At 38.9% G+C, this 18,050-nt stretch overlaps 1 protein-coding gene across 1 annotated transcript in view; it reads left to right on the top strand.

Moving 5' to 3' along the window:
- sra1 (steroid receptor RNA activator 1) overlaps positions 1–11,155 on the top strand; it is a gene marked incomplete at its 3' end in the record, with an annotated part of 104,356 nt that extends 93,201 nt beyond the window's left edge. Inside the window, exons 5-6 of the mRNA XM_084178811.1 lie at positions 10,552–10,700; positions 10,958–11,155. Of these exons, the coding sequence (XP_084034937.1) occupies positions 10,552–10,700; positions 10,958–11,155 (347 nt within the window). The remainder of the gene's footprint in view (positions 1–10,551; positions 10,701–10,957) is intronic.
- Between the last annotated feature and the right edge of the window lie 6,895 nt (positions 11,156–18,050).

Below are 18,050 nucleotides of genomic sequence, written 5' to 3'. Positions count from 1 at the left end.
GTTAATTGACAGTGCAATTGATCTAAATAGACTGGTGTAAAGAAACCAAATGAAATGGGTTAGCACCCACTGTACGTATTGCTCTGTGAGTTGGAGGTTTGTCCTGCAGCTCTCTTGATCAGCCTAACTCAGCACATCTGTCAACACGTGGGATATTTAGGTCCATATGTTCCTCCGGTAGTGGGACAAACTGGGCGCAGAGCGGAGGCTTGACAGCAGGCAGACACAAGGCTCTTTCAGCCATGTGTGTGTGTTTGTGTGTGTGTGTGTGTGTGTGTGTGTGTGTGTGTGTGTGTGTGTGTGTGTGTGTGTGTGTGTATCCTGCACATGAAAACCAGCAGCACAGAACCATCCCAGTACTGACACATGCCCAGAGTATGACCCTCAGTTTCCATGGTGATCTGCAGCGATAAACAGAGATAATATGAGGTCATAATCTTTTTTAAATCGTGGAGTAGTTAAGCGAACTTTTGGCCAATGGAGTGGAAGGAAAGGAAATTATGCATGAAGACAGAATCCCAAGCCAAGGAGCCTGTTCAAAGAGTAATGATTTCTTTGCACATTGTTACATTTGCTGTTCACTCACTCTTTACTCTCAAATTAGTTTGCTTTAATCAATTTGTCAGTTATACATATTTCACTCTATCGCTGTGTTCTTATAAAGCCTATGCAAGGTTTTGTTTGCTATTACCATGTCAACAACATTAAGTTTAAAGAAAACAATGCCTTCTTTTTATGCTCCCATTCCACTTCTGGGGTGTAGGAACCAAACAGAACCAAACAGAAGCAAACAGAATGAAACGGGGAGGGACCTACCTAAAAACGTCTTCCGTTGCAAAACGTTTTGCTACTGTGTGCGACTAATAAATACGCCCCATGCAATGTGCACAACAAACGGCTTGTTCCTTTTTTATGCCACAGGGGGGAGACAGAGGGCAGTTCACATACAATCTTCACAGAGGTCATCAAGACTGCAGACTCAGGTTAAATTTATGACCGCAACAGAGACTGTGTGTGGGCAGTTGTAAAATAAAAGATTATTAAATGTGATGACATTAGAATTGAAAATGGTGGTATCAAGCAATAGTTAAAGGAGCATTCAGCAGTTGCTACATCCATTTTTGGACTTAAATTAATGACATGTACCAATTGATTCTTGAAGAATATAACCTATAAAGGACTCATGAGCTTAGTTTTACTGTCATACCCCATCAGAACCCAAAATATAAGCTTGCTTTAGCCCAATGTTTGTAATCAAAGCAGCTGTAAACAAACACTGTCTAGCCTTAAAACATGTTTAAAACTATACTTTTTACATCATTGATGGCCAGTCCTTACATCCATAGTTCTGTCTATGAATTTGAGAGTGATCAAATTTCTCTATCCCCATCCCTCAGATTTGTACTGAAACAGTGGCGCTTTGTTATTGTTTCAACTACTGATTGACCCTTTAAACTTTGACTGCAGAATATTTGAAATGTGGATGAAGAAAATTACAATTGCCCTTATTTTGAGAGCACTACTCTAAAACCTTTCATCTTGTTTTCTTAATGTTCATATAAGAATACATAAAATTTAGTTAAGCATAAATAAAGTGTAATAATGCTAAAAATATAGTCAACATGCCTAAAAACCTGAACATTAATCTTGTCGAAATGAATGGTAACATAACATGCCTAACAACAAATCTCAACTAAACCTATACCATAACACTTTTGCACAAAATTAAGAAATACAAATCTGAGTGATTATTTTAAATAAAAACTGGTCCCTAATGAGACTCTTGGACTCAAATTCTTCTTTTAAAACCATTTGATCTCTCTCTCAAGGCACATTCTATTTGGAATAGTCATGGAGCATGCCATTCAGCATGAATTAAATGTGAAGAAATGACAAAATTATGATTTTGTACAAATGTATACAATGTGACTTTACCACTGCTCTTGTTCCACTGAATTACATTGATCTCTTGGCTCTACACTTTCGTTTCTCCACCTGTTGCATTGAGCTGAATCAATAGAGCAGTCAGCCAGTCAGTCAGGACTTCACTGTCTCCATGACACACAGGTCGGGTCATTCCCCCTGACTGTCTCCATGGCACCCTGCGTTGAGAAGGAAGTCACACTTGGTTGTGAAGTGTGACCTAACACTGTCACCCCTCCCCAGCCTGCTTTGAACTTTTTCTCATCTTACCCATTTTCATGATTCTTATTCATTCCTTCCCATGAAAAATGTTCTAAAGTCACAATTACGTTTCTCAGGGCAAGAAAAATTATGAAATACACATACATGTACATCTATACCATGTTTTTAAATCAGTTGTGTCTTTGACTGAGAAACACAGAGAGAAATTCCATCAAATTCCATCTAGACACCGTTGCCTTAGATCAAAGAATTATACCTACCTTGGCCTAAACATCAGCACCACAGGTAACTTCCACAAAGCTGTGAACGATTTGAGAGACAAGGCAAGAAGGGCCATATACGCCATCAAAAGAAACATAAAATGTGACATCCCAATTAGGATCTGGCTAAAAATACTTGAATCAGTTATAGAACCCATTGCCCTCTAAGGTTGTGAGGTCTGGGGTTCACCAACCAAGAATTCACAAAATGGGACAAACACCAAATTGAGACGCTCTGCATGCAGAATTCTGCAAAAACACCCCCAAATAATGCATGCAGTGCAGAATCAGGGCGACTCACTAACTGTAAGTCACTCTGGATAAGAGCGTCTGCTAACTGACTAAAATGTAAAAATGTAAATGTAAAATCCAGAAAAGAGCTGTCAAATTCTAGAGCCACCTAAAAGGAAGTGACTCCTAAACCTTCCGGAACAAAGCCATCACCTACAGAGAGATTAACCTAGAGAAGAGCCCCCTCAGTCAGTTGGTTCTGGGGCTCTGTTCACAAACGCAAACAGACCCCATAGAGCACCAGGACAGCAACACGATTAGACCCAACCAAATCAAGGGAAAACAAAAATATAATTACTTGACACATTGAAAATAATTAACCAAAAAACGGAGCAAACTGGAATGCTATCTGGCCCTAAACAGAGAGTACCCAGTGGCAGAATACCTGACCAATGTGACTGACCCCAAAATAATAAAAGCTTTGACTATGTACAAACTCAGCCATAGCCTTGCTACAGCCTTGCTATTGATGTAGGGTGCCATTGGCAGACCTGGCTGTCGAGCAAAGACAGGCTATGTGCACACTGCCCACAAAATGAGGTGGAAACTGAGCTGCACTTCCTAACCTCCTGTCAAATGTATGACCATATTAGAGACACATATATCCCTCTTATTACACAGACCCCACAAAGAATTCAAAAGCAAATCACATTTTGACAACCTCCCATATCTATTAGGTGAAATACCACAGTGTGCCATCACAGCAGCAAGATTTTGGACCTGTTGCCATATGAAAAGGGCAACTAGTGGAGCACAAACACCATTGTAAATACAACCTATATTTATCTGCTTATTTATTTTCCCTTTCGTACTTCAACTTTTTGAACATTGTTAAACATTATTATAGCCAATAATATAACATTTGAAATGTCTCTATTCTTTTGAAACTGTTGTGAGTGTAATGTTTACTGTCAATTTCTGATGTTTTATTTCATTTTTGTTTATTGTCTATTTCACTTGCTTTGGCAATGTTTCCCATGCCAATAAAGTCCTTTGAATTTAATTTAATGTAATTGAGAGAGGCAGGCAGACTGCTAGTCTGTGGGAAGCAGTGGGAGCATGGCAGATAGGGACGCATATTTACCATTAAGGGGCGGGAGAGATGGGAGAGTCTTCCCCAGGTCATTGTGTCGCTCTGTCCTCCCGGAGCCCGACAAACACTGTCCCAGACAGGGAGCCATGGGGGCCACTTCCCTGGGCCCTCAGCCTGGTGGAGGAACCCCTCTCAGGGGCCAGACAGAGGTCACCTCACAGCGCAGTCCTCCTCCTGACAGAGCACAGGTGAACACACCAGCCCACACAGAACACAGTGCTCCCTAGATGGCTACACAGGTGACAAGGAGAGGAGAGAGAACAGTAGAATGACACGAGACACAGGGGAGCTCAAAGTCTCTGTAGCACTATACCCTAGCCCACAAATGCTTCTTCACAGAATACAGTATGCTCCCACTGTTATTATTAGGTTATTATCTGAGCATTAACTGGTTCACACTGGTGAAACTGTTTACAATTACTAGTGCTGGTTGTTAAACTGCCCTACTTCACAACAGGGCAAGAAAGTGTGATATAAATAGCTTTCATTATATTATGTTGATTTACATAAAATGTATGTAGACCTACTTTTCTTTTGATACTGACAGAATGCTAGAAACTGTCACCTGAACTGAAATACACTGAATTCATGAATTATTATTATATAGTTATCATTCTAATGTTATGTTTATAATTATTTTAGTTTGTATTGTTTATACTGTTGAAGTTGTTATAATAAGCATCTGTGTTATTGTATGACAGAAATTAAAGTAATATTTGACTTATTTGGAATGTCCTTCATAAATCAGAAATGTTTTAAATAAATAGCTATTTTTATATATAGCTACAATTAGTTATATTTTTAGAACCATTTAGCTAAAAACATTATTATTGAAATGCTTCATCCAATGAAAAAAAATGCTTCTAAACATTATATTTCAGTTTGTTATTACTGTAATAGCAGACAAATGAATGAAACGACCTAGATCAAAAAATAAAAAATAAAATAAAAAATGAAAACTTGAAATATTCTATTCTATTTCGTTAGTAATTATGACTTGAACACTAAGGTCTGAATGAATTACAATAGAATAATGACCTGGATGGACCATTTAATGTTTTATCTTTAATTATTTGAAGTTTACAAAATAGACGGTGTGATTTAGCTTTGAAGTCTTATTTCGTTTGAAATTCGATGTATTAAAATGCTATCTAAATTTGGACAAACATTCTATTTTAATTGTGTGACCCTCATGAAATTCAGCTAAAACCTGCATGTTTTTTCACTGCTTCAATTCCATTTCTAAAGCATAAGAAGAGGTGTAACAACAGAGAAGCATAAACTCAGGGCACCGAGAGGGCAATGAATTTTATTAAAATTCGAAATATTCCATGAGCCACTTCCTCCTGGTTTAGAACCCCCAGGAGGTGGGCACGAGACTAGACCGGCATATCACCCCAGAGATCTGTTTGAAATCCCCCCAATACAGGCTTGGAGCCGCGCTGTCTGTTTCAGCCCAGCACAGAAAGAACACATCAATACTTTCCTGCAAAGAACTAGGCCTATCCCATATTTTAATGCTACAATAAGTTTGAGTTTAAGGTCACTTAAAATATACTATATACTAACCATTCTAATTCCTTAAATAGCCTACATTCTGCCATGTGCTCATCAATGTGTATACATATAGGCCTAATATTACAAGGAATATATCACACAAAACAAGTAAGATAAACTTTGATGAGCACACGGCAGAATGTAGGCTATCTAAGGAAATAGTATGGTTAGTATATTGGGTAGTTTACATTGAATAGGGATTTATTGGGGCACATTTATATACACAACATGATTTTATAGATAGGCTATCTGTTTATTTAAAAAATAAGCCATGGCCACTCCAGGCCTTGCTACCACGTTCCTCGACCCTTCACCATTCTATTCCACAAGGCATGTATGGGCGTTATGCGGACAATGCAGTGACAGGTTCTCCCATTGAGAAACTCAACATGAACTCATGTTAGTTTCTCCTGTGCGATTTGTAGCATTCTTCTAAATGCCCGTGACGGCTTTGATGCCGGTGCTCGGTTGCCTTTGAAATGCAGGCCCGTCTCTAATGCTAATTGTCCCTGGTGGGATAAGTCGAGGGAGGGAGAGGAGGGCTATAAAATGTTGACGTCAGCGCGACACCTCTTGACTGGCAGCGTGTCTAGCAAACAAGAAGTTGAAGAGTAGGCTATAGGTAGACCAGCCAGGTAGAGGAGGCCTTGGTTCAACAGAAACCTGGGGTAGAGGAGGCAGGAGCAACGTGCTGGACGCACACTATGCGCAGGAGTTCCCATACGGAAAGATGTACGTGAGTTATCTTTTGGAGAAGGAACCCAGCATGTACCCAAATTCAGTGCGACATCCCAGCCTAAACCTGAACCATCAGAACTTTGTGCCCGCACCTCCACAGTATTCGGATTTCAGCGGATACCACCACGTTGCTGGGATTAACAATGACCCTCACCACAGCCAGACTGGGGCCTGGAACCCTGCTTACCCGCCGAGCCGGGAAGAGTGGTCACCCTATGGGCCGGGGACAGGACCGTCCACATCTAATCCGGGACCAATAGGGTATAGTCCCCCAGAGTTCTCTCCAGTCCCACAACCCGGGCTTCTCCCATCCATCAACTCATCTGTAGGGCAGCTGTCTCCCAATTCTCAGCGCAGAAACCCTTATGATTGGATGAGGCGGAGCACACCACCGGCAAATTCAGGTAATTTACTGAGGTGTTCATACATTTTTTTGTGTCAGAAAGTGTATCATTTGGTTGTCCATAAGACCATAGTAAGTAAAGCATAAGTCACGTTTTTAAATGTTTATTAAAATAATAATAAACTAAATGTATCTGTAGCAAATCACACACATATTAAATATAATGGGTTAAATTCAGTGTCTTGGCCCATTTTCTTTCTCAAATCAAAGATACTGAAATACTGTAGGCACCATCTTGTGAGGAAAAAGCAAAACCAGAACCACTGAGTTTGCGAGTCACATCCATGAATGATGCATGCACCTGTTCTCTAAATTCAGAAAGGAATTTATGTTTCAACTCAGAAAGATGGAATACCAGGTTATCTGTCGCTTGGTCGTCCAGGGTAGGGGAGGGACTGGCCGGCAGGGATGTAGCTCAGTGGGTAGAGCATGGCGTTCGCAATGCCAGGGTTGTGGGTTCGATTCCCACGGGAGGCCAGTATGAAAAAAAAAAATGTTTGCACTCTCTAAGTCGCTCTAGATAAGAGCGTCTGCTAAATGACTAAAATGTGAAAATGGTTGTTCTTTCATTCCTTAGTATTTGTCCAATCCTATCAAAATATTTGACATTGCTGTGTATTGTCATATAATAGCAAATGTCACTGACAAAAACTTTATATTTTGCGCTCATCGGTACAGTTGCGCCTCACTGCAGTGCCTGTGTGAACACATTAATCACACCTCGCATGCCATCTTAAATTAGTGGCATTTTCTCGTGCGTTTATTGGGTACAGATGTAGGATCTTAATTTGATCAGTCTTTTGTTACTGCACATTTTGGAAATGCAAACTTGTAGTGTATTTTAATTTTTAAAAGGCTTCTAAAGTCTATAATTTCCACTTTGAAATTTCAGACTTGAGTTGCCATAACAAAAACTCAATCATACACACATTTCCATAAATTATAATCCACATAGCCTAATAATTCACATTTCCTGTTGCTTCAGGATTATTTTCCCGCTGAAGCAAACTGGCCCAAATTAAGATCCTACATCTGTGTAATATGGCCTATATAATGTATTTACAGTTGAGGGTAAAGCAGGGTATGCATTATAATTGCATTGTGTGTTGACCTATTTACATAATAAGCGCTCAATGATTATAGTTATGATTATAATTGCCTATCATCGGTAGTGAACAGTAATAGCAGTAGGCTAGTAGCCTATACTAGGCATAATATAGTCTAGGCTATAAATTACTATATTAAATCAGCATCATCAAATTCATTTTGATTTTGTCTGGTGTAGGCTTCACAATTATTATGTGAGCAATCACTTCTTTTTCCCCGACATCAGCATATTTCATAATGTTACACGATTTGTTCATAATTTCAATAAGAATTCTTTCAAGTCAGCTGAGATTGATAAACCTGCAAGTGATCAAATGAAAGAAACGGTCTGGGGAGGTTTGAAGATCGTATTATGCAAATGTAGAGGTTTGTTGTCTTCTTGTATGTCAGCGATCTAGGGCTCTATAATATTTTTCTATGTTGTAAGTCTTTGTTAGGCATTATGTCTCAAGGCGGAAGTAGTTGTTGTCGACTACTTTGATGTCGCTCGCTTGGTTCACACTTGTCCTCCACTAGACCTACGTCAGGCAATTGAATAGGCCTACTGATATAACACACCAGGCAATGACAACATATGACAGGAGATTTATGAAAAATCAATATTTTACTGACTTCAATTTAATGGGCATGGAAGCACCTTAGGTGGACTGTGTCTACAGTTGTATTAAATCACCTTTATCAGTACAAGCAAGCAGGCCCGAAGAGAAAATACAAAAGCCATGTGACTCCTGTAGCCCAAACTGCCCAGACTGAGAGTTAGATGACTGCAAAGCCTTTCCTGTATAGCAAACCCACCAGAAATCAAGTTGTTGTCAATGGCAACCTGGGATCTCTTATGATAACAAAGGCAGCAGGGGCACAGACTTGGGGCTGTCATAAATGTCCAGTTTACAGTACCTAATGGACCTGGCTGGTTCAAAAGTAAATTCTTATCCCAAATTTGTCGTTCCAGTTCATGTGGTTATCTGGTTGTCCCAGACAGGGAGTTTTACGGTCCGTGTTACAGATTATCTCCATGTCACTTTATCGTACCGGCCAGCAAACCATTCATTCTAATGGACATCTCATTAACCTCAACTGCTTAACCATTTATCTCAGCAGCCATCAATGATAATCATTACAGAAGTGCAGCGCTACATAGATTAATTGACAGTGCATCAACCATTCTCCACTAATACAATGTACACAATACCACTTCTTAAACTTTTCACATTTTGATTGAATCATGGTTTTTATGGGTTCTTGAATGCTGTTGACATTTTTAATAGTTCCATCAAGGGAAACTATCATCGGACTGTTGACTATTTCTGGGTCCTCTACAGTTTTTTTCTCCCAGTGCAGCATTAGGATGCTTTGCCACCTGACATTCAAATGAAATGCTAATGTACAGGCTCAAGGTTAGCCCCCTTGAGGCCTCCTCATGTGATGGCAAACTGTGTTGTCGCTGGTGATAGGGAGCCACTACAATCAGTACAGTTTTTTATTAATGCAGCATTGCGATTGTATGGGTCAATACCCCCGTAGACATGCACCTCAGACGCCGTCTGTTTAGGAGTGGTCCTCCTGTGTCAACATGGAAATGAGAAAACAATGGTCATTAGAGAAGAGGTATAATGAATCAGAAGGTGAAGAGGAACAATTAGGGGAACATAGGAGCAGGAGGGTGTGTTCTGTGTTTTAGCAGCCTAATGGTCTGGATAACTCTCTGCTTGTCAGGCCAGGCGCCCTCACAGACAGCCCCCTCACCCTCTCAGCTCACACATTTTAATCTTTAACTTGGTCGCTGCATCTGCACTTAGGTGCCTCATTCAATATGGACAGAATTAAGTGACTTTTGATTTACGGTACCTAATTAAAAAGACTAGCTGATCCCAGGGCTTTGCTAGTTTATCTGTGTGTGTTTTAGTGAGAGGTTTCATGTATGAAATGAAGCAGAAACCACATTTTCACAGATGTCTGTCTCATCTTTATTTACTCCTATAATATTGTTTATTTACGGCATGTAAGTTAATGTGAAATCTGTCCGCAGCAGTAGCCCAGCCATCCTCCCATTATAACCAATGCAGCTCAAGCCCTGTCTCCTCATGAGAAGGAGTCCTACTGAGAATCACATCTGTTCAGCTAGTTTGTACGGGGGGGGGGGGGGGGGGGTTCTACTAAGCTAACATTTTGAATTGTTTAAAGATGGCCATACTATGGATCAGTTAGCTATTTGATTTAGAATTTTAGGACCCCTTTATGTATAAATTTTTTTTTTTTAAATGATTTGATAAGATATTTAATTTGGCCTTTACTACTAAAGCCTATAGAAACGCATTGACTAACACAGTGGTTCCCAACTTGGCCGATCCTCATGGGGTACTTGAGAAGACTCATGAGACCATAGGCCTACCTCTAAAATGCACATGAGGGGGTACTTCAAGGGTACTCCGGGCAAAGCAAAATTAAGTTGGTGGTACAGTAACCAAAAAAGGTTGGTAACCACTGGACTAACACATTCATTAATCATAAGGAATAAGGTTTGAAGTGTCTGTCCTATATCTATGAGATATAAGAAAGCTCAGGAAATATATATATTTTTTACACATATTTAACCCCTTATTTTTGTTGGCACAAAACTACCTCCATACTTCTATTCATTTGTATGGGTTACCTTCAGATGAGTCCCGTGACACATCGTGTTCGTGAGAGTCTCATCTTATGGTCATATTCGTTTTTAGGCCAAACCGTTTGGACGTTACACACATTTTCATGAGAAAACCGATTTGGATGTGGTGGATTGAGACACAGCCCATGCATATCTCTAGCTGAAATTGAAGGATTTTATGGGGATTTTTTATATTATGTTACTTAGATTGACTCTTAAGGATTAAAGTTAGTCAAAATATACGTTGTTTTTCTACATTACACACACAATATAAAAGTTGACTGATGTCCATACTCCAACTCTGTTGCAGGTGGTAAGACAAGAACGAAAGACAAGTACCGGGTGGTGTACACAGATCACCAGCGGTTGGAGCTGGAGAAGGAGTTCCACTACAGCCGCTACATCACCATCAGGAGGAAAGCAGAGCTGGCCACTTCTCTCAGCCTCTCAGAACGACAGGTCAGACACAACATCATGGGACAGGGGACCATCTCTCAATTTTCTGTCTCTCTCTCTTTCTCTCTCTCTCTCTTTGTCTCTCTCTCTCTTTGGATCTCTCTCTCTTTGTCTCTCTCTCTCTCTCTCTCTCTCTCTCTCTCTCTCTCTCTCTCTCTCTCTCTCTCTCTCTCTCTCTCTCTCACACACACACACTCACACCTTTAGTTTACTAGACCAGCCACAGAGCACTTATCTAAAATATTTTATTTATTCCATAGGTGAAAATCTGGTTTCAGAATCGGCGTGCCAAAGAGAGGAAAGTGAACAAGAAGAAGATGCAACAGCCTCAGCCTGCGTCCACAACAACCCCTACTCCCCCAGGCTCTGGCATGCCTGGCAATGTTGCCATGGTGACCAGCAGCAGTGGCGGCTTAGTGTCTCCGTCCATACCAATGACTATCAAGGAAGAATACTGAGGACGACGGTCTGACGTGAAAAAAAAAAATACTTTTGTCCAAATCTAACCTGCAATAGCTCCCCCAGTCAACAGCTTGAGCAACATGGGGTCAAATGCAGGAGTAAACAGCTTGAGCAACATGGGGTCAAATGCAGGAGTCAACACCTCCAAAGACAGACAAGAAGTAAAGACTTGCTGCTGTTTCCTTCGCTTTTGTAAAAAATAATAAGATTAAGAAACTTCTAAAGGACAAGATAGACCAACACAAACGTCGGCCGTGCACAGTAGATCACCTGCCGGGTGTCGACAAACTGTGGTGATTCAATATGTAGAATAATCGGGAAATAAACGGAAAATGAGGCGATAGGACAGCCACCCGCTCTGCACACGTTCGTGTTGGTCTGTCTTGTCAGAAAGAGAGACAAAGAACAGAGAAAGAGAAAATATATAAATATATATAGATATTAAACTGTTGTCTTTTACTGTTATAATGGCTTCTACTGTTTCTACTGTTGATGCCTCTTCTGCTCTGCTCATCACATACTGGAAATACTTGTAAATGGTTCTGATTCCAAGCAAGAATAATAATAAGTGTATATTTTCTAAGTAATTTGTATTAAAAGCTTTATTGTAAACTCTGGAGCTCATTCTTTATAGTAGGAAAATGGAAGAGATTTGGAGCACACGTTTACAATATGACTATCTGTCACACACTTAAGATTACATCATTTCAAGTGTCTACAATGTGAAATCATACTTCAATGTCTTACAAGGCTACGTAAATGTGGCCATAAGCTCACTGCACGCATGCTTTTTTGAGGCACTCAAATGACAACAAAGCATTTCAAATGGAAATGACTGGGATAAACATCATTGAAGAAATATGATTTCAGATTACACTTAATCTCTGAATCAATCTAATTTGAGAAAGTTGAAGGAAACTATGTAAGTAGTCATTGTGTTTGGGGTTTGTGTTGTGACTTTATAGATTTACAATGTATCATTTTGTATCATTATTGTGTGGGTCTTTGTGCGAACATCAGCAGGTTAAAGGAGAGGTATCATGTCATAAAAAAGTGATACAGTCAATGGTCAAAGTGAAAACGAGACAGGCAGGGCCAGTGACAACTCACCAAGGAGCCATGACTGTTTGCACAGTAAAACTGAGTTGCATGATAAGCGCGATTGGCTTCAGGAGGATATAGTCGCACTCTGAGGAGGCCTGTGGTATCTGCCCTGTTGCATCGCACGCACAGACCTATTTGCCAATCTAGTTACCAAAGGCAGGGCGTGGCGTCCAAAGGGCAAGGTGAGAGAGGCGGTGAGTAAACAGAGCAGGAGGATCCATCTGCTCGGGAACATCTCCTGACCCAAGGCCAGGGAGGAGTAGGCCATTGGGTGAGATTCTGTGAACAGGAAGGAGCACGGAGGGTGGTGAGATTCTGGGACCCTGTAAACTGTGCAGGTAGAGCCAATACTGTCCCATTTGGAGTCCTATGTTAGCAGACAATATTAGAAACTATCTTTACAGTGTCATTAAACATGGAGTAAGCATGATTTAGTCCCCCCTCACACACCCACACACAGATAAGAAAGGCCTATTTGAATGATAAGGCCCAAACCAAAGTGTAGTTTTTAAGACTGACAGAGGGCGATATGAAGAGTTTCATTCCAAAACGCTATGCCTCCTGAGACCCAGCAATACATTTTTGTCCTCTCTAGTGGACATCAGTTCTTGGTCGGTATTTCTGAGGCCTTAAAAGCCACTGTATTAAGTGTTTTTGCCCGTTGGAGAGGACATTCTGGGCTTTACAATGATATCACATGTGTGGGGGCGTGACCTTGACAACTTCGTCTTCCTGGTTCTTATATAAATGTCTGTCGTCAAAATGTGCACATTTTATGGACATTTAAAAATAAGTGTGTGTAATTATTATCATTTTTTGTGAGTTTGATGTTCAAATTGTTTCTACTATGTAAATATCTAAGGAATAGTTAAGTGAGTTGTCAGAACTGTGTAATCGTTTTTTCACATTAAATAAGAGCTTATCAAGAAATGTCCTCTGTAGTGGAAACCTGGATGCCACAACTATGTTTTTTCACCTACTGTACCCATTGACTGTAATGTTAATGTTTTTTCACCTACTGTACCCATTGACTGTAATGTAAATGTTTTTTCACCTACTGTACCCATTGACTGTAATGTAAATGTTTTTTACCTACTGTACCCATTGACTGTAATGTTAATGTTTTTCACCTACTGTACCCATTGACTGTAATCTTAATGTTTTCACCTACTGTACCCATTGACTGTAATGTAAATGTTTGTCACCTACTGTATCCATTGACTGTAATTTTAATGTTTTTTCACTTACTGTACCCATTGACTGTAATGTAAATGTTTTTCACCTACTGTACCCATTGACTGTAATGTAAATGTTTTTCACCTACTGTACCCATTGACTGTAATATAAAAAAAATTCACCTACTGTACCCATTGACTGTAATATGTTTTTTTCACCTACTGTACCCATTGACTGTAATGTCATTTTTTCATATTTACGTCCTATTGACCACTAGAGAGGACAATTTGGCACTTGCAATAAAAAAGAAATAACAAAAGAAATTCCGATTTTTTTTTTATTGTTAACATGTTTTCTTCCAACCGAAAACACTGTAAAAATATATATAAGAATCCCAAACTATTTTTTCAGGTCTCAGGAGGATATCCATTTTCAGAAATATTGGTAAATGAGCTTTTATTGTTTAAATAAATTATGAAAGCGATTGGTGTGTTTTTTCACTATCTAATCATGGCATGAGATTGTTCAATGAGCGACATGTATTTGTTTAAAATCTGTCGCTTGATAATTTTATTTAATAGGGACAAATAATGACGCTATGTTTTATTATGATTTTTTTACTAAATGCTATATATCTGCCTCACTCTCAGAGAAAAAAGTAGTACTTCTAGGTTTTACACAGTCAAACATAACAAATAACTGCATTTTATATAAAGAAATGTACAAATTATACATTTGTGACATCAATATTTAACAAATGTAAAAAATAAAAATTATATAAAGTAATATGAGATCTTTATGTAAAACATTTACATTTGACATTTTAGTAATTTAGCAGATTCTCTTATCCAGAGCGACTTACAGTAAGGGAATTAATCTTAAAATAGCTAGGCGAAACAACCACATATCCAGGTCAAATATACAGGATACAAACATTCCATTCCGTCTAAACAATGAATATATGGCGTTTTGCAAAAAAACTAAAAACTAAATCCTACACATCTAAAATGTATGAATAAAAAATCTGAAACAGTTATATTTTACACACACACATGAACGTACCCATAAGCAATACTTTCTGATGAAAGAACACAAATGTGGAAATAAAGTGTAAATCTAAAATATGCGAGAAATCTAACTCATACATATTTTTGAAAGCATAATAATGTATCAAGAACATTTCTGAGGCAAGGTTGTTATTCGTTTCTACCCAGACTTGACAACCCAATGTGGAGTGACACTTGGTTAGGACAAAGCATTTCCTGTTGTGTGTCAGGTCTTGTTTGGATGCCTGGAAATTGTAAATGACAATGGTTCTGACCTTTGAACTTCAGCAGCTCTAAGTTCCATTTGTGTTAAATACCACAGGTGGTATCAGTGAGATAGAACCATATCAGTGCCCCCTCCTGAACACCAGGAAGTATCTCCAAAACGAGTAACCTTCAACTTGAGCCGGAACCCACTGCCAGTGCCACACAACAACGGTGGAACTGACAGGAATTGGTGGGTGGGGTTGTTTTTGCTCTGGTCTCCAAGGGAAAGTGTTTTAGACTCATCTGCCTATCATCTAAACACTAAAGACATGACAAGAGGAAAGCCCCAGATGATGAGTGCATATCTGCTGTATGTTTAGTACTTAGCACTGTTACTTTTACAACCTCTCCCATAGTCTCGCTAAGAGGTTGGTCTTGCCACAGAAACACTGGCATCTTTATGCCCAGGTCAGCACCATTAGGGGCATGGTCAGTGTAATGGTGTAATGGTGGTTAATGTGATAATTTCCTACCATGACAATCATTTTGTCCTTGGCATGAAGTAGAGATGATGCTGGCTCTAGGATTCAAAGGAAGTTGATTAGAAAATATATTTTTGAAAATGAATTTAAACACATTTGTGATAAGCCTTTTTCTCTTTCAGTGGTCTCTTTCCCCAGGTAAACAGAGAATAATTTGTATAAACAACAGGACACTTGCTCTTAGCTTCCTCAAGGCTGTAAATTTTATTGGGGGTTAATGCTCTAAAAATGTCCTCACCACAGTAACGGAGATATGTTTGTTGAGAGAGTCTGATGCGCTGATAGTATTGGGGATTCCTAAAAGCGGCTTATGGAAACATGCTGAAATTCAGCACACCTCCAAATAAATAGGCCTACTGGATTATCAGCCAAAGGCAATTACTGTAGCTTTACTGTTCAAATATCAAGATGGCCGTCCAAAACCAAATGATCTCGCATACGCGTACAGGAAACAATGATTTCTAAATAAAATAAGTTAACTTTAAACAAAACCAGCCTATTTATGTGCTAAATTTACTCTCAACAGCAGTTACTACTAGTGTCCTCATGGATCAATTTAAACTCTTAACTTTTAAGACAGATGTGCCATAATCAGAATGGAATCTGTTTACAGACAATCAAAGAATGGAATATTATTATACTCTATGTAAAGAGACAATTAATTAAAGCAAATAAAAATGAACCAAACAGAGCAAATAACTCTTACCACCTTCAATAAAAAACAATTGCCTCTGCAGTGCTCATACTAGCTTATATAGCCACGTGTTTATGGGGCAGTTTTACCATAAACGTTCATTTACAATATACTTACTGCCCCCTAATATCCCCTATATTGGTCAGATTTATTCTGTATAAACACGGGAGCTGTAAAGTAATAGTAATCAGAATGGTGTTAATGCAGTAGCTGTCTATAAATGCCAGATATGCTTAAGTGCCCTTGTCAGGTAAACCCTTTAATTGAGATTACTGGTATTCCACAGCACACGCCTGCCTGTGGAAATACCAACGAACACAGAGACTCACAGACTGAAAGAACCTTATTAGATTATATATATATATATATATATATTTTTTTTTAAAGGAAGATAAATGGCACAATATTTTAAGGTAATAATAATAATAAAAAGTACATATATATGGAGAAAAAAAAGATGATATATATATATATACATCTATGTTGGTCAATATATGAAAATATAAGGTTTCACACAACATTTACACAAGGTATTTTACACCATATTGTTTATAGCAATGCCATTACCATCCTATCAGTATGACACTGATTGTAGTGTGTCAGTTGCATGGGGCCTAATTAAGGCCAGAAGCCGTATATACCAGAAGCCTATTAGCCTGTATCAGTTACAGATGTCTGGCAGACAGTGATAATCAACCCCTAATCCCCCCCTAACAGGGTAAATAGACTTAATGCTACATTCTACATTCACACTGGCCATTTGTTATGATCGAGCCAATATTCATAGAGTGTTGGAGGTATTGTAAATAGCATATTGAGAGTTATTACTACATAAGGCAATATTAATACGAATTTTAAACAAAGGGTCAATTGGATATGGCATTGTGCATGGTCTATGGTTACAATGGCGGCTTTTTGGCTTTGCAGAGGGGTAAACTCCGTTTCCTCATGTGAGACAGTCATGAAAATGACTCGTGGCACTTTTGACTGACTTACCTTTTGCCTGGGTAATTAACCTTTGTCTTGTTGATAATTTAGACGATTTCGACATGACATTGCAGAACCCAATCCAAACCAAGTTCATGTTTGGCAACTCTGGCGATATGGGGCTTAGGGTTGACATACTCCCTGTGCCCCAGGTAGTAAAAGGTAAATGTTTAACCATTGAAAAGTAAAAGGAAGTAAGTATTCAAGTAAATATGTCAAAAAGAGCTCTAAAGTCTACACATCAACAGTAGGCTATTGTAGATGTAGTATGATTTTAGTTAAAGATATCGATTTTCTCATCATATTACAAAAAAAATCACAATAGAAACACAATTTGTCACCCATTGCGTATAAATGTTTTATTGAGCATCTTCACACACCTTATTTGAAATGTCTCTTCAACTCAGGTTTTGTAATGAAAATGTACAATGATGTCTCTATGCCGAAATTCACTGTCATGTTAAACTCATGACCATTGTCACCTCTTTTACACTTAATGTTAAGAGTGGTTGTCTTGTTCAGGTGTAAAGGACGTCACGTCAGGTGATAAGTGTGGCAAGGCCACTGACACATCTGAGAATCTCTAGCTGGATTCTACCCTATATTTATGTCTGATTCGTTTTTAACCAGGCTTCCCCTGATCAGCCAGAGGATCCAGCTGTGATGAAAGGAGAGGAAGGGGAATACTAAATCTCGTCTCCACTCAGACATTTACATGTTTTGTTATCTGGGATTTACAAGGAGCTCCATAAAGACCGTCTCTTCTCTCTTTAAAGTCATATCTGCAGGCATTTCTCTGGATTTTTCTTATACAAATTATTTTGTTTTCTATGGTCTCATTATATGGACTCATAAACTGTGTTGGCAAAGTTTAAACTGTGATGGGAAATCATACACCGGACAACAAGCATTGACATAAAGAACAATCTATACTTTGAATGGTTTAGATGGATTTTGAAGTCTGATTACTTTATATCTAGATTCTGGATAAATGTAGGTTAACTAGGTGTTTACTGTAAACAATAATTGGGGAGCATTCATATAACATGGGATTATATGGGTTTTTGTCTTCTCCGTGAGCTGGAGTTCCTCCTCACCTCCTCTGACCTGGTGTCAAAGTTCACACTGCATCACT

Source organism: Coregonus lavaretus, assembly GCF_964263955.1.
Source record: "Coregonus lavaretus genome assembly, chromosome: 15".
Lineage (NCBI taxonomy): Eukaryota > Metazoa > Chordata > Actinopteri > Salmoniformes > Salmonidae > Coregonus > Coregonus lavaretus.
This window is presented reverse-complemented; position numbering and strand designations above follow the sequence as displayed.